Source organism: Saccopteryx leptura, chromosome 2, assembly GCF_036850995.1.
Source record: "Saccopteryx leptura isolate mSacLep1 chromosome 2, mSacLep1_pri_phased_curated, whole genome shotgun sequence".
NCBI classification, from domain to species: domain Eukaryota; kingdom Metazoa; phylum Chordata; class Mammalia; order Chiroptera; family Emballonuridae; genus Saccopteryx; species Saccopteryx leptura.
Window position 1 is genome coordinate 20,445,269 of NC_089504.1, and position 17,688 is coordinate 20,462,956.

General features: G+C 47.7%; 1 protein-coding gene across 4 annotated transcripts in view; it reads left to right on the plus strand.

The window, feature by feature from the left end:
* WHRN (whirlin) overlaps positions 1 to 17,688 on the plus strand; it is an 89,899-nt gene that overhangs the window by 32,419 nt on the left and 39,792 nt on the right. For all 4 annotated transcript variants that reach the window (XM_066367332.1, XM_066367333.1, XM_066367334.1 and 1 more), the window contains exon 3: positions 351 to 476. In XM_066367332.1, coding sequence (XP_066223429.1) covers positions 351 to 476 — 126 coding nt within the window. The remainder of the gene's footprint in view (positions 1 to 350; positions 477 to 17,688) is intronic.

Sequence of the window (17,688 nt, forward strand, 5' to 3'; positions counted from 1 at the left end):
GGGTATGGACAAGGGTGGCCAGTGCAGGCACAGGGAGCCCGTGGTCCCTCAGGTGTGAAACCCTAAATTATTGAGAACTCTAGAATGAGCACCAGGCTGTCCCGAGGGCTCCTCTCCGTCAGTGCCTTCCTTTTACTGTCTTGTCGCTGCGGCCCAGGGAAGGAGAAGGACTTCCCGAAGGTCACTCAGCAAGCCGGAGGCAGAGCTGGGGCAGAAACTGGACTGTCCAGGGGGTCTTGCAGACCTGAACCAGTGTGCCCGTCAGGGTTTGGGAGGGACTCTGCAGCCTGCTGCCCGGAGTTCATGGCGCCCTGCAGGTCCTCCACTGCGGTCTCCTCTCCCTTCTGCAGGTGAACCTGGTGCTGGGGGATGGCCGGTCCCTGGGCCTCACAATCCGCGGGGGAGCAGAGTACGGCCTCGGCATTTATGTCACTGGCGTGGACGCGGGCTCTGAAGCAGAAAGCAGCGGGCTCAAGGTGAGAAGGCCCTGGCCGCGTGGGAGGGGACGGGGCGCTGGGCTGCGTGGGGTTGGAGCGTGGGGTGAGGGAGGGAACCGTATGCATGGAGATCCTTTGAGGCTGATTTCAGTCAGACTTCCAACAGAGCGGTCAGCACCCACCTTAAGGACTGGTCTCAGCCGGGAGCCCTTCGCTGGCTCCGTGCCTCTACTCACAGCTCAGAGCGAGCAGCAGGAGCCGTGCCCCACCTCCCACGCCCTGCGTTCTCCCAGCTGTCCTCAGCACTGGGTGGCCTCCCACGTGGTACCAGGCAGTGGGCCAGCCCAAGCTCTTCATGGCTGCTGTTTTGCAAACACGGCTGACGGACTGCGACGGCCTGACTTCAGGGTTTATCACGGTGCTTGGAGAGGGAGGGGAGAGAAAGCCACCAGCTGGGTGGGGCTGCACAGGGCAGCTTCGGGGCTGCTGTTTGATCTGGAGCAACATTCGTGATCGACTTCACACGTGTCGTCTCATTGACCCTTCATGCTATCCTGTGGGATAGGTCATCATTACCACACTCTCCAGCTAGAGAAACTGAGGCATAGAGAGGTTCTGCAGACTCACCCTAGGTCACAGAACTAATGGGGTGCAGGGCAGGATTTGAGCCCAGGCAGTCTTTTTTTTTTTTTTAAGTGAGAAAGAGAGTGAGACAGACAGGAAGGGAGAGAGATGAGAAGCATCAATTTATATTTGTGGCACCTTAGTTGTTCATTGATTGCTTTCTCATATGTGCCTTGACCAGGGAGCTCCAGCCGAGCCAGTGACCCCTCAGTCGAGCCAGTGACCCCTTGTTCAATCTAGTGACCTTGGGCTCAAGCCAGCAACCACGGGATCATGTCTATGGTCCCACACTCAAGCCAGTGACCTCAGGGTTTCGAACCTGTGTCCTCAGCATCCCAGGCTGATACTCTATCCACTGAACCACTTCCTGGTCAGGCGAGCCCAGGCAGTCTTAATTGCACGTGAGAGGCCATGGAACGCAGCATGAAATGAGACTGTCTTCGTAACGAAGAGCCCAAACACCCCAGAAATGTGGGGAACCTGATCTCTCACACGGATGAAAAGAAAAGGCCATGGCAGATCAGAGTGGTGTGCAGGGAATTCTCTTGAGCGATGGTGTGGTGAGTGGCTGGAGGGGTGGAGAGACAGAGACAGGGCATCTGTCCGGTTCTCTTAGGAAATGCAGTGTAGTGGGAAGAGCTCTGGGTTTGGAGCCAGGAGGACTGGGTTCCAATCCCAGGTTGTCGCTTTTGCTTTAATAGCTGTATGACCTCGGAGAATCCCTTCTCATCCCTGAGTCTCCCTTCCTTTTTCCAGGAAATCATAACAGTGTCTTTCTCAAGATTACCGAAAAGATGCAAAGAGGAATGAACTATCAATAGCATTAATAATAAAGGTTAAATTTATTGAGTGTCTAGGTTATGGACTGAACATTTGTGCCCCACCCACCCAGTTCACATGTGTCCACTCTAAACCCCAGTATGATGGTATTAGGAGGTGGGGCCTTTGAGAGGTGTTTAGGTCGTGGGGGTAGAGCCTCGTGAATGGGATTAGTGCCCTTATAAAAGGGAGCCCAGAGGCCCTGGCTGGTTGGCTCAGCGGTAGAGCATCGGCCTGGCATGCGGGAGTCCCGGATTCGATTCCCGGCCAGGGCACACAGGAGAAGCGCCCATCTGCTTCTCCACCCCTCCCCCTCTCCTTCTTCTCTGTCTCTCTCTTCCCCTCCCGTAGCCGAGGCTCCATTGGAGCAAAGATGGCCCAGGCGCTGGGGATGGCTCTGTGGCCTCTGCCTCAGGCACTAGAATGGCTCTGGTTGAACAGAGCAACGCCCCAGATGGGCGGAGCATCGCCCCCTGGTGGGCGTGCTGGGTGGATCCCCGTCGGGCGCATGTGGGAATCTGTCTGACTGCCTCCCCATTTCCAGCTTCGGAAAAATGAAAAAAAAAAAAGGGATCCCAGAGAGCTCTCCAGCTCTCTTCCCACTATGTGAGGACATAAGGAGATGTTGGTAGTCTGCAACCTGGAAGAGAGGCCTCACCGGAACCCATCTGTGCTGGCACGCTGATTGTGGACATCCAGCCTCCAGAACAGGGAGAAATAATGTTGCTTATCAGCCACCCTGTTACTTTGCTGTACAGTTGGGACTGACCGAGACAGCCTGTTCTTTCCTAAGTGCTTTAAACCTGTCATCCCTGTGAAATAACTTCTCTTGTTAGCCCATTCTACAGTATCTGAGACTCAGAGAGTTACAGACAGTAGGCTGGAAAGCCGGGATTCCCATTCAGGAATCAGGGTCCTGGTTCTAGAGTTGTGCTTGTAACCCGGCCAGCCGGGTGGGTAGTGGTGATCCACAGAGGTTGGCTGGGTTTGTTTGGTTCTGAAATGCCCTGGGTCTGGGCTCTTGCTACGTTCTCAGCCGGTTAAGATGATACCTTGTTGGGGCTCCAGGAGGAAACAATCTCCTCGTATTCTGCATGCAGATTGTGTTTAATAAATTTATTGTGGACTAATTTTAGATTTACTGAGAAATTGCAAAGGGGGTTCCCATTTTCCCTTCATCTAGCTTCCCCTGATCTCATATGAGCAGGTGCACTTGTCGGGGCTGAGCAGCTCACATTATAATACAGTGCTCCTCTGCAGACTTCATTCAGCATTCGCCGTTTTCCCACTAATGCCCTTTTTCTGAGCTAGGATACCGTCCAGTCTAGCACACCATGTTGCCTTTAGCCTGCATGTGGTTTTAAAACCATTTATTTCCCTCCCAACATTACAAAAGAAAAAATAATTGAAGTTAGTTTCAAAACACAGAGTAAAAAAAAAATTTTTTTTTTAATGAATGAAAAAATTGGGAAGAAGAAAATCGTGGGCAGAGGGGAAGAGATAAAGCTGGTTTGAAAGTCTTTTCAAAACACTCGCTGTGTGGGCTGCACACCCAGCAACAAGCAGGATGCATTTGGGGCTGAGCTTCCTGGCAGCCAGCACAAAGAGGGAAGCAGGGGAGTGACCTTTTTCAGATGGAAACAAACCAGCTGTGCCTGAGAAGTCTGGCTGCCCCTCCCCTGAGGCCTGGGAGCAGTTTTCCTCCCAGAGAGGCTCTTGTGTGAAGACATAAGCAGTGTCCTCGGTGGCAGGAAACACGTGAATGGATGGGTTCCATTCTTTGTTGGCGATGAGTAGCAGGTTCTGATTGAATCCATGTTAAGAAGAAAGGGGGATCGGCCTAGCGTGCGGAGGACCTGGGTTCGATACCCGGCCAGGGCACACAGGAGAAGCGCCCATTTGCTTCTCCACCCCTCCGCCGCGCTTTCCCTCTCTGTCTCTCTCTTCCCCTCCCGCAGCCAAGGCTCCATTGGAGCAAAGATGGCCCGGGCGCTGGGGATGGCTCTGTGGCCTCTGCCCCAGGCGCTAGAGTGGCTCTGGTCGCAACATGGCGACGCCCAGGATGGGCAGAGCATCGCCCCCTGGAGGGCAGAGCGTCGCCCCTGGTGGGCGTGCCGGGTGGATCCCGGTCGGGCGCATGCGGGAGTCTGTCTGACTGTCTCTCCCTGTTTCCAGCTTCAGAAAAATGAAGAAAAAAAAAAAAAAAAAAAAAAAGAAGAAAGGGGGAGGGAGTTTGCAAGAGAGAGGACATGCGAGGACCATGCCTACATCAAGGGTGCCCAAGGCTTATTACGCAGCAGGATGCCCAGGCTGAAGAGTCACATATCTACCGGGATCCCACCTGTATTGTGTACATACATAAAAACACGCAGAGAAACATCTCTACCGACCTATTCCGAAATGCCAACAGTGGCGATCTTGGCGTGATGAAGTTATGGGTGATTCTCACTGTTCCTTTGGTCCTTAGGCAGTGTCTGAGCGGAGTGAGCATGACTGTTATCATCATGGCTACAGTGACGACAAGAAAGCCATCCCTGTTTTGAAACAAGGCAGAGGAAAAGTATTCCATAGAAGTTTTACCGTCACTCCAGTTGCTTCTCAGTGGCAGGCTCACTCTGGAAGGCATTATTTGCTCGTAGTGAAATGCCCGCCTTCTGTAAAGTTCTCCCATCTTCCACGCCCACCACAGGAAATCTGGTATTCCCTGCCAGTGTGTTACTTTCCCCTCCCAGGTCCCTGGGATATGCAAACACCTGCCTACACTGCCTCGGGCGTACAGGACTGATTAATTCCGTTTATTGCCAATGCATTTTCCGTAGAATTAGGCATATTGAAGTGAAATAAAGGGGTTTGGCTGTGTGGGTGGTGGAGGCAGGAACAGGCTTCATTTGTAAATAGGGCTCCTCGCTGCTGTGCAGGGCTTTCGGGAGAGAAAGTGCTGCCTTCTGCCTGGCTTCCGGGGCTCGCTTAGCTCCCGAGGGCCCGGCCCGTGGGGGTCCAGGGGAGGGACACGCCAACGGCTAGGAAGAAAAGCTCCTGGGAGGGGGCAGCTGGGTGGAACTTGGAGCTCTCCCACCCTCGCGGCAGGGGCTGACTCCCCCTCCAGCACTTACCTTCCGGCCTCTCCTATTCCTGTGCACCTTCCCCTGCAGCTTCAAGCCCCACCGAAGAATGGACCATTCAACCTCGTTTGTTAACCTTTAAGTGCAGCCAAGATTGACTAGCATTTAAAAGTAATGATGATAGCAGTTGCTTGTTATCAGCCAGCTATTGCGAATCAAGCACTGTGCTAAACGCTTCAGGTACACTCTAATTTTTTCCTCCCAATAGGCGATGGTGGGCATTAGCAGTGCCGTTTGGTAGGTTAGCAGCGGAGGCTCAGAGAAGTGCAGGACTTGCTCAGGATCGAGGGCCCCGCTCTCCAAAGACCCTGTGCTTTGTTCTGTCACCTTCTTAGACCCTAATTTAGCCAAATATTAAAAGAATGCGGAGAGAGGAAATGAAGGACATTTAGTATTAAAAATCACCAAACTTCTGAAGCCCAGTGTGGCCGTCCTAGATCCTGTCCGGCCCCATGACCTTCCTCCCTGATGTCATCCCAGGGTGGGAGGCCCATTTTGTTTCTGGCAGTGATCAGGACTATGAATATGGACTCACAAACAAGAAAAAATAAGTATGGATACACACACAGAGATACGGACATAAATAGAGATAGATGCATGCATGAGCTAGTCTACATGCATACAGTTCCTCACAAGATCCATTGAGAGGGGCTGGAGGCAGGGCCACCCCAATAAAAATGGGTACACCTAACACCCAGATCTTAGTTTCTAAATACTATTCTCCCAATAAAAGGAGCCAGGGCTGTTTGGAGGAGTGGTAGATTCCAGGCCGAGGGCAGAGAAGGTACAAGATGAGCCTGGGGTACCTTGTGGTACCAGAAATTAAGGATGTGTCACCAGATCAATCAAATAGCCAGTCAGCATATCAGAAAAGCTCCCAGTGCCCTAAAGGGAATATCACAAATATCCCTGAGCCCATGCCCATGTCATTACAGAAAGAACCCAATAAATAAATAAGTGGGAGAGGAGCGACAACTCTTCCTGAAGGAAAATTTCCCATGGAAGAATAAGGGAAGAGAATGCCACCATTAAACATTACGTTACAGTAATAATTTCCGTAGGTGTGATGCACATAGATGCTATATAGCGAGCAGAAGTTTAAGCAGAAATAGGACTTTTTTTTTAGCAGTCTCACGTATCTCTTTCATAATTGTAAAGGGAAAAAATAGTAAGTTTACAGCGGAGAAGCCTGGCAGGTCCCAACTTAGCCAACTGTAATGCATATTTAAAAAAAAAACTTCATTGTTTTCCTCATTGTAAGCATAATACCTGCTAGTTTAAAAGAAAGTCAAATCAGACCCTGACTTGTGTTGCAATGATGGTCCTTCCTCCTCTGACCCTGTCCAGCTCCAGGATGTGACAACTGTCAGCAGTTGGCATGTCCTTCCAGACCTATGTCTATCTGGCCTGTTTCTCCCACCATGTCCGGGGCCCCTTCCTGTTCATTCTGTTCCTTTTAGTTATATAGAGAGAAACCATGCAAAGGAGAAATGACAAGATCTTTTCCTAAGTGTGTCCATTTTCTCATCTTCCTAGAGCATGGTTTGGAGAGAGCCTTGTTGGCTGGGTGGCAGGAGGGGTAGCCGTGTCCCTTCCCTGGCACCCCAGGGTCCCAACGGTCCTTCTTATGGATGGAGCATGGCAGGCAGTTGGGTGGACACGAGGGGCCTGTGATGGGGGAACGGAGCACGGTGTGTGTGTGTGACCCAGCACCTGATTTGTACTCCTCCACGTGCTCTGCATGGAAATTGTGTTAAACACAGTGGGGGGCGGGGAACAGAGGCAGTGAAGACTGCTGGTCCCCAGGCTGAGCGTTGGTGAGAGTTGGTGAGAGACGGTAACAGCAAGCATTGACTGAGTGATTATTCTAGGCTGGGCACCCCGCTGAGTGCTTTTTATGTCCCACCTTAATGACTCTCTAAAGGATCCCTGAGGTAGACACTGTACCTTGCCTCACTGAAAGATCCACACAACGAATAGAGGCTCAGAGAGGTCGTTACTTGCTCAAGGTCACACAGCAAGGAAGTGGGGGAGCTGGGATGGGGATCAGCCTCAGAATCTCTGGTTAGCCACTGGACCCTAAAACCCTGAACTTGAGTGATGAAAACAATAGACTGACGTTGACGGTCCTTGGCACTGGGCACTCAACCCTTTGCATGTCTGCCGTCACCACAGTGGTGACACCTGCCCAGTGCTTGCACACACTCCGCTTCTGGATTTGGAACCTGGAGGATTCTTTTGGCCGTTCAGAATGCATTTCAGTAAAAGCATGGTGAAAATGACAGAAGGTACAGCAGCATGAGGGTAGTGATAATGACCATAGAAGGCAGTAAGTTAGGGCAGAGCCGTCTTCTACGTACAGCTAGCTCATGGACAGTGACAATAATAGTAATAGGGGAGTGCCCCCCCCATGCCATTCTGCGTGCTGCTCAATGAGTGTTGTGCCTGCTCTGAGACATTTAGTCCTCCCTGTGGGGAGACATTATATCATCCCTATTTTAGAGGTAGGCAGCTGAGGCCCAGAGAGGTTAAGTAACGTGCCAGAGGTCACACAGCTAGTAGGTGGAGGAGCTGGGATTGGAACTAAGGCGTGGATAGGCTTTAACCACAGAAGTTCTGTTCCCACCTCATCCCTCACACCCTCTCTGGCCAACCCCAGTGGCTCTTACAGAACTTGCAGGCAGCATCCCCTTGCAAAGTGGTTCTCAGGCAAATTGGGGGAGGAACACAGGACAGACAGATGTTCCTGAAGTCTACACAATAACAATGGCGCAAAAGCAATTACTGACCACTCACGGCTGGCCCAGTCCCGACCAGATGCTTGCTGAATCATCTGGTTCTGTGCACATCGTCCCTTCAAGTGGAGGTTCTGATTGTCACCATCCCCATTTCATGGATGAAGAACCTGAGACTCAGTGATATTAAGCATCTTGTCCCAAAGCATGTTCTTAGTTGGCAGAGAGCCTATGATTTGAATGCACGGCTCACTGAAGCCACATGCTCGCCTCTGTGCCCCGTTGCCCACAGAGACAGCTGAACATGGAAGTCAGAATGCTTTGGAGGTTTTTATTTCACATTGGGAAGGGCCTCATTCGCGTTTCTGTTCCCGAGGACGGCAAGCAAGTAGGTACGTCTTGCGTGCCAGCACTGTTTAATTAGTGTGGCTGCAGAAGTGTGTGTGCTGATTGGTTGCAGCTGGCCCTGCAAGGAGAATGCTGAAGCCGAGGCTAGCTCAGGTGCACCTGCTTTGGGGGACCTGGGGCCAGCCACCTGGTGTGTGTGTGTGCTGTCTCCACGTGCATGCATCAGCCTTGCTCAACATTTAAGATTATTTAATAAGAATGGCTGACTAAAGCTCTACTTCAGCAAGAAGGTGTTATTTTGAGGGAAACTAATAATAATACGAGTAACAAGCTTTTTCATACCCACTGTGTGCCGGGCGATATGCTGCCATTGCCTGAAAGAGGCATGTGGTGGTTAAATGCAGTCAGAATTAATTAATTTGGTTAAATGGAATCAGAATTCCTGCCTGGGTCACTTTATCTCCTGGTCTCAGTTTCCTAATCCACAAAGCTGGGACAATAATCCCTCGAGGAACGTTGTGAGGACATTGCCCGCAACTCTCTATTAAGTGCTGAACACAGATAAAAGAATTTAAAATGCACTCGTTTGGAAAACTTATTTCTGGTTTTCAGAATAACCTTGTAAGGTCACTAGCATCAGTTCTCTTTGTGGATGAGAAAAATGGGAGGGGTTTTGCCCAAGGTCATAGGCCAGGAGGGAGGTGGCCAGGGCCACCGGCCCGGCTCTCTTCTCTAACACCCAGCCAAGCAGTTTCCACTGTGGAGCCTGCCTCCCCGGCCAAGGGGCAGTCTCGTGTTGCCCTTCCAAGATGGAATAAACCCAAGGCTGCCCCTTTCCAGCACCTTGCTGGCTCAACAGCCCCGGCCCCACAGAGCCCTCCTGGGAGGAATCATAGCACACAGCCCCTGATTGCTTTGGGGACTTGAAAATCCCCTGGCTCTTTAAGCAAGAGGTAGGATGATAACTTGCCTGCGATCGCTGACCTCCAGCTTAGAGGATGGGCTTGTCTCCATCTAGAGCTTTTCCTCAGGGCTGCCCCTTCCTCGCGCCCCCAGGGAGGGGCCCACGAGCCGTGAGCCTCACAGTTGCCATCTTGCTTCCCTTCCCAGGGACTGTGGAGGAGGAGGCTCTCTAATAATAATAATAATTATTATTATTATTATTATTATTATTATTACGATAATAATGTCAGGGCACAGTGAGCTGTGCTTGTGGAATTCAGTGCCTAGCCTAGGGTCAGCACCCCCCACGGCAGCTCTAACTGTGTGAGTTTCGTTAGCTATACAAGTATGGATGCTGGTGGGTGAGACTGGCCCATCAAGACCTCTGAAAGTCTCCGGTAGCTGATGAGTCCTCACTGAGGACAAACAGCTTTCCCAAGGAGCTGGGCGGTGATTTCCTTCCCAAGAAACCCGGCACCTGCTGGGTGCCTATTTTAGCCTCTCCCCTGGCTGTGCCACATTCTCCATCCTCCCTAGGGTCCTTTTTTAGCTGACTTTGTGGACTGGCCTCTGAGTGGGTGCTTGATAAATTGCAAACGTTCAAGTTGCTGAGTTTTGACTTATAAAGAGGCCCCCGCTATGGCTGTAATTGCTGCCAGGCAGGCTACTGCCCCAAAGAACAAGCTTAAGCTTAGTTTCTATAGGGAGGCTCGTTAGAGGTGGAGCCCAGCTGTGCGGGAAGGTGAGGGGGGCTGGTCACAGGAAGAGGTGAGAACACGTACTCAGGGCCTCTGCAAACCACGCTTTCCACCTGAGAGAGGTGGTCAGCAGGGGCTGGCCTTGAGCTTTCTCCTACTCCCTCCCTCCCATGTGGCTGAGTGAAGGGCTTGGAGGCGCTGCGTGGTGGCTGACCATCCATCAGTGGCCCTTCTGGCTTCACATGTGGCTGTGCCAAGTTCATTGCCTGCACATTGAAGGTGTGCCTGGTTTCCTGGGTCTGACATCAGCCTGTTCCCCCATTGTGTAAGGGCATTCACTTGGCCAGCAGCTTTCAGAGGCTGGGGTGCCTAGCGACGTGGGGTGCCTGTGCTTTATAGCAGTGGTCCCCAACCCCCGGGCTGCAGACCAGTACCGGTCCATGGGCCATTTGGTACCAGTCCACAGAGAAAGAATAGATAACTTACATTATTTCCATTTTATTTATATTTAAGTCTGAACGATGTTTTATTTTTAAAAAATGACCGGATTCCCTCTGTTACATCCATCTAAGACTCACTCTTGATGCTTGTCTCGGTCACATGATACATTTATCCATCCCACCCTAAAGGCCGGTCCATGAAAATATTTTCTGACATTAAACCGGTCTGTGGCCCAAAAAAGGTTGGGGACCACTGCTTTATAGGTATTAACCCAGACTCTTTGGGGAACTTCATTTCTTTTTAACTTTAATTTTTTTCCAGCTACTAGGTTCAATACATAAGAAACACACACATACAGAAAGTAAAAGGACCCATACATCCTACCTTTCAAAGTCAAACTTTATTAGCATATTTCTTTTTAGATATAATTCACATATAAAATGGACCCTTTTAAAGTGTACAATGCAGTGGTTTTTGGTATGTTCACAACCGTCACCAGTCTACTTTCAGAATTGTTTTATCATCCCTCCCCTACCCCCCAGAAAGATTCCTGTGCCCATGAAGCGTCCCTTTCCATTTCTGTCTCTGAGATTTGCCTGTTTGGAGCAGCTGATGTCAACGAATCATAGTCCATGTGGCTTTGTGTCCGGCTCCTTTCACTGCACACAGTGTTGTAGCGTATGTCGGGGAATTAATTCCTGTTGTCGCTGAAGAACATTCTGTTGTGCGGCTGCTCCACGTTTTGTTCGCCACTCACGAGCTGACGGATGTCTGGGCTGTTCTGTCTGGTAGCCTTCGGATGTGGTTCCTTTCCTTCCGTCCTCTGTACGTGTTCTACACGACTGGCATTATATGGCATCTACCATTTTGCATCCCGCATTTTTCACTTGCGTTTCCCCATGTAATTAAGAACTTCTCACAAGGGCAATTTGTGCTTGCTGCATGGTAACCTTCCATCTTGCGGCTGAGTTATAATTTACCTAAGTATTCACTTGCACTCAGGTGTTTAGTTCAATTCCAACTGAAATAAGGTCTTTAAAAGGAGCGACGAATGAGAGAAACCTCAGAGGATCTTTCCAGTAGAAGTTGAAGTAGAAGGTTTCCAGTAGAGGTTAAACCTCCTCCAAGCCTATCTGTGACAGGAAGGACACCCCACTCTCCCCCAGACCCCAACATTGAGGGAGATGTTTCATGTCATGATGTACCCCCAACCCCCACAAATTTTTACCTTTGTTTTTTAGGGATTTTATTTTCTTTTTGCCTTCAACAATATGGTCATCATATACAATTTGGAGAGCACAAAACATGAATAAAAAGCTTGTAATTTCTTTTCTTTTTCTTTTTCTTTTTTTTAGTGAGAGAGACAGAGACAGACAGAGAGACAGAGAGAGAAACAGGACCAGACAGACAGGAAGGGAGAGAGATGAGAAGAACCAGTTCTTCGTTGTGGCACATTAATTGTTCATTGATTGCTTTCTCATATGTGCCTTGACATATGAGAGTGTGGGGGGCTCCTGCTAAGCCAGTGACCCCTTGCTCAAGCCAGCAAACTTGGGTTCAAGCCAGTGACCTTGGGCTTCAAGCCAGCAACCTTTGGGCTCAAGCCAGTTACCATGTGGTCATGTCTATGATCCCACGCTCAAGCTAGTGACCCTGCACTCTAGCTGGTGAGCCCGCGCTCAAGCCAGCAACCTCGGGGTTTCAAACCTGGGTCCTCAGCATCCCAGGTGGATGCTCTATCCACTGCACCACCGCCTGGTAAGACAAAACTTGTAATTAAAATTACCTGAAATTCACCAATTAAAGGTAACTCCTGGAAACATTTTGGCATATTCCTTTCCAATCCCTTTAAAGGGCATTGCAGACCACATTAGATGGCCAATTTTAGGATAATATTAAAAAACCTGAATTCAAAAGTAAAGCATGTTCATTATAGAGGATGTTGCAAGTACTACGGTTAAAGGCAAGCCAGCATGACAGTCTTGGTGTATGCCAGGGGTCCCCAAACTACGGCCCGCGGGCTGCATGCGGCCCCCTGAGGCCATTTATCTGGCCCCCGCCACACCTCCGGAGGGGGCACCTCTTTCATTGGTGGTCAGTAAGAGAAGCACATTGACCATCTCATTAGCCAAAAGCAGGCCCATAGTTTCCATTGAAATACTGGTCAGTTTGTTGATTTAAATTTACTTGTTCTTTATTTTTAAATATTGTATTTGTTCCTGTTTTGTTTTTTACTTTAAAATAGGATATGTGCAGTGTGCATAGGGATTTGTTCATAGTTTTTTTTTTATAGTCCGGCCCTCCAACAGTCTGAGGGACAGTGAACTGGCCCCCTGAGTAAAAAGTTTGGGGACCCCTGGTGTACGCCTTCCAGAGTGGCGTGCTTATGTGACGGTGATGCAGATAGAAGTCGTTCAGCAAAACTGGGATCAGACTCGTTGCTTTCCCTGCCCTGTTGACAATGCAGCATCAAGAGCCTTTCATGTCAGAAAAACCTTTCAAAAATTTGAAGGTACAGAATAGTATTATATGATCTCATTTTTGTGCTGTTTTTGTTTGTTTTTTGTTTTTTGAGATGGGAAATACATTTATTTGCACATGCTTACGTATGTTAAGAGAATCCGTGGGAGAATGCCCAAGGAACTGCTAATGGGGTTACTTCTTAGTTTTGGTCTAGGCGACCGACACTTCAGGTGGCCTGGTGGTGTTTTTTTCAAGAGTTGGAGCTCTTAGGGAGGCAGGATTTTTATGATTTATATATACCCCTTTTTTTACTGTGTTTGTTTTTACTATATGCTCGTGGTGGTTTTGTAATTTAAAAAGGTTTAATGGGGAAAAATCATTATACGTTATTAAATATTCTACAACATTATGTTTTATGATTGGACAGTATCACTGTGTAGATATACCATACAATATTCAGCTGGTCAATTCCTAGATATTAGGAGGGAGTCCAAGTTATTTCTGTAACTCCTTGTTTTGCATAGTCATGGTGATCTTCTCAGGGTTAATTCCTAGAGGTTGCAAAGTATTTGCACCATTTGGTCAAATATTTCTCAGCAAGTTGAGTCAGGTTGTGCTCCAGTTGGCAAAGTGCCAGAAGCCCTGTAAACCCCTCTTTGCCCAGATTGGAGAAGGGGGGCCTTTTTGGTGTTCATTTCTGTTTGGCTAACCATAAGAGTTTGTCATGTTGGAGCACCACTCATGTGGTTGGCAGAGTAATGAGCCTCAATGATGTCTACATCCTAATCTCCAGAACCTGTGAATACATTAGGTTACCTGACAGAGGAGAATTAAGATTACAGAAGGAATTAAGGTTGCTAATCAGTTGACCTTGAGAAGGAGAATGATCCTGGGTTATCCAAGTTGGCCCAATGGGATCGCAAGGTTCTTAAAAGTGAGGGTAGGCAATCAGAAGACAGATCCAGAGAGTGGGCCCTGTGAGAAGATCTTGGCCTGAAGATGCTACTTTGATGGCGGAGGAATGTGGCCACCAGCCAAGGGTTGTGGGAGGCCTCTAGAAACTTGGAAAAGGCAAGGAAGTGCCTTGTCCCCTAGAGCCCCGTGAAAGGACTTGGCCCTGCTGACATCTTTATCTCAGCCCAGGGACACCGTGTTGGACTTCTGACTTCCAGAAATGTAGGATAATAAGTTTGTATTCTTTGAAGCCATGAAGTTTGTGGTAATTTGTTACAGCAGCTGTACGAAACTGATACAGTACTTGCTGTATTCCCAACACCAAGCTTAGTGCTAGCCCTAGGAGGTACTTGGTTCTAATCTAGATGGTCAAACATATTTATTCACTTGCCCAGTCTTACATAAGTAGTTGCAGAATTGCCTCGTGCATACCACTAAGTTGAGTTTCCGATTTCTTGCAATTCATTTTGTCTTTAAATTGAGGGTTTAGAGTCAAAGTATGGTTACTTGACTTAGTTATTTTTCTTCTTCAGCTTAGTTTTTTTAATTTATTGATTTTAGAGAGAGAGAGGAATGGTGAGAGAGAGAGAGAGAGAGAGAGAGAGAGAGAGAAGCATTAATTTGCTGTTGCACTTAGTTATACATTCATTGGTTGTTTCCTGTATGTGCTCTGACTGGGATCAAACCTGCAACTGAGCTTCCTGGCCAGGGCTAGCTTAGTTCTGTTATTCATTTGAAATAGATCCATTTGTTTCTTCTGGCATTCAGTAAGGCTTCCCCTATCTCTCTTGGTTTAATTTTGCTTTTTGAGTAATTAAAACATCAAAATCATACCAAAAAAAGTAGGCTCACGATGTCACTTTTCTCCTACGTCCCCTCTACCCACTCCTTATAGGTAACTAACCTAAGTAGTTTTTGTTTTATTCCTGTTTCTTTTTTGCAAAAACAAGTAGGTACATGAATACTTTCTCCTTTCTGATATGAAAGGCAGAACGCTATAGATACTCTTTCGTACTTTAATTTTTAAGATGTAATATCCTGGAAATCACTTCATGTCAGTGCACAGAAGTCTCTATTCTTTTTGACAGCTGCGTGGGGCTCCTCTGGGGGGCTCTATCTCACGTTAGTCACCTACTGTCCTCTGTGGGCGTAGGGGTTGTTCTCAGTATCTTACAATTACAAACCCTGCTGCCATGAGTAACTGCGTGCATACGTATCGTCTTACTTTTGGATATATATCTTTAGGGTGAATTTCTAGAAGTGAGATTTCTGAATCGAAAGCTAAATACATACACAGTTTGCAAAGTATTGCCAGGTTCCACTCCGTGAATGCTGTTATGTCCTGACCTCCAACAGCCATGTCCCAGCATCCTGGCTGCCCAAAGCTCGCGGGCGGGCTTTGTCAAGTTTTCAATTGTTTTCAGTCTGATAGGTGAGAAATAGTGTCTCGATGTAGCTTTATCTTGCAGTTTTCTTATTATGAGTGAAGTTGAACATCTTTTCTTACGTTTAAGGACTTCTTTTAATGTCTTTTTTGTAATCTGTTCATGTCTTATTCTTTTTTTGCTATTAGGATTTTGGATATATATATTTTTGTGACAGAGAGAGGGACAGAGAGGGAGAGAGATGAGAAACATCAGTTCTTCATTGTGGCTCCTTAGTTGTTCATTGATTGCTTTCTTATATATGCCTTGACCAGGGGTAGGGGGCTACAGCAGAGTAAGTGACCCCTTGCTCAAGCCAGTGACCTTGGGCTCAAGCCAGCGACCTTGGGCTTCAAGCCAGTGACCTTTGGGCTCAAGCCAGCAACCATGGGGTCATGTCTATGACTCCACGCTCAAGCCAGTGACCCCATGCTTGAGCTGGTGAGCCTGTGCTCAAGCTGGGCAGCTCAGAGTTTTGAACCTGAGTCCTCAGCATCCCAGTCCAATGCTCTGTTCACTGCTCCACTGCCTGGTCAGGCTGGATATACATATATTTTTTTTTGCCCTAAAATTTAAGAATTCTTTATTAGGACTAATTAGCCCTTTATTTGTGATTATATATGCTGTCTCTTTCATTGTCGTTTTCTTTTGCTTACAGAGTTTTTTTTAATGTTAATTTTTTTTTACTGTTATTTAGTTCATTATCAATTCTTTTTTTGTTGTTGAATCTGATTTTATTTTTTTATAAATAAATTTTTATTTTAATGGGGTGACATCAATAAATCAGGGTACATATATTCAAAGAAAACATGTCCAGGTTATCTTGTCATTCAATTCTGTTGCATACCCATCACCCAAAGTCAGATTGTCCTCCATCACCTTCTATCTAGTTTTCTTTGTACCCCTCCCCCTCTCCCTCCTGCTCTCCCTCCTTCCCTCCCCCCGCCCCCCGTAACCACCACACTCTTGTCCATGTCTCTTAGTCTCGTTTTTATGTCCCACCAATGTATGGAATCATGCAGTTCTTGTTTTTTTCTGATTTACTTATTTCACTTCGTATAATGTTATCAAGATCCCACCATTTTGTTGTAAGTGATCCGATGTCATCATTTCTTATGGCTGAATAATATACCATGGTGTATATGTGCTACATCTTCTTTATCTAGTCTTCTTTTTTTTTTTTTACAGTGATTAAAGCCTTTAAGCAAACTCTTGGCCAATACAGCAAGAATCCATAAAAGAGTAGTGTCCTTAACATGTTCACCAAGTCCAAGTTGGCCCCAACACCATGCCAAATCCCTGCAAATGCAACCCAACCCCAGTTCAGTCTGTTAGGAGCTGTCACAGGAGCAGGCGTCCAGGAAAAGTCCACATCCAGGAAAAGTTCGCATGGCACTGGAATTGTTGTCACAATTCTATACTTTGCAGCTCACGTCCGAGTCCCAATGACCGCTGCTTCTAGCTGGTAATGATTCAGGTAGACTGGAACAGCCATCTGCAGCCTGTGTGGAAATGGAGCTTCTGTTCTCCTCCTCCTGGAGAGATGAGACCAGGTTGCTTTTCCCTGTGATTTTTTTTTTTTAACAGAGAGCGAGTCAGAGAGAGGGATAGACAGGAACAGACAGACAGGAACGGAGAGAGATGAGAAGCATCAATCATTAGTTTTTTCGTTGTGATACCTTAGTTGTTTATTGATTGCTTTCTCATATGTGCCTTGACCGTGGGGCTATAACAGACCGAGTAACCCGTTGCTTGAGCCAGTGACCTTGGGTCCAAGCTGGTGAGCTTTGCTCAAACCAGATGAGCCCACACTCAAGCTGGCGACCTTGCGGTCTTGAACCTGTGTCCTCCGCGTCCCAGTCCAATGCTCTATCCACTGCGCCACCGCCTGGTCAGGCTGATTTCTCTTAGGAAACCATTTCCTATGCCCAGGATAAAGAGAATTTTTTCTTGTAATACTTGTAAATACACTTTTCCCCCTTTGGATCATTGATCTCTTTGGCACTTACTCTTGTGTAGGATGTGAGAAACGGATCCAATTTCATCTCTTTCCAAATGGCTACATAGTTGTCCCCGTGCTGCGTAGTAAAAAGCCCATCTTTGCCACAGTGATTTGTGACTCCACCTTCATCATATAGTACGTTTGCAGGTGTCTGTCCTTGGTCCTGTTTCTAGTCTGTTCCCCTGTCAGTCTGTCGGCTCAGGAGTCAGTGCCACACAGTAGAATTAGGGAAGCGGTCGAGTGGACTTTAGCATCTGGTGCCTCGGTTTTCATAGCTATTCTGGCATTCTGATTTTTTTTTTTAACTAAGAAATGATCATTTAAATAATTAACAGATTCATTTTTAGAGCAGTTTGAGATTAACAACAGAAAGATTGAGCAGAAAGTACAGAGTTCCCAAAAAGCCCCTCTCTCCCCACCCTTCCCACGCTCAGTGTCCCCAGTTATTAACACTTGCATTAAAGTGGTGCATTTGTTAACACTACGAGCCAGTATTGACATAGTACTATTACCTGAAGTCCATAATCTACACTAGCGTTTACCCTTGGTGATTAATGTACATTTTGAGGGTTTCGATAAATGCATAATGCCATGTATCTCTCATTACCGTATCACACAGAGTAGTCTCACTGCCCCAAACGTCCCCTGTGCTCCACCTGTTCATCCCTCCCTCCTCCCA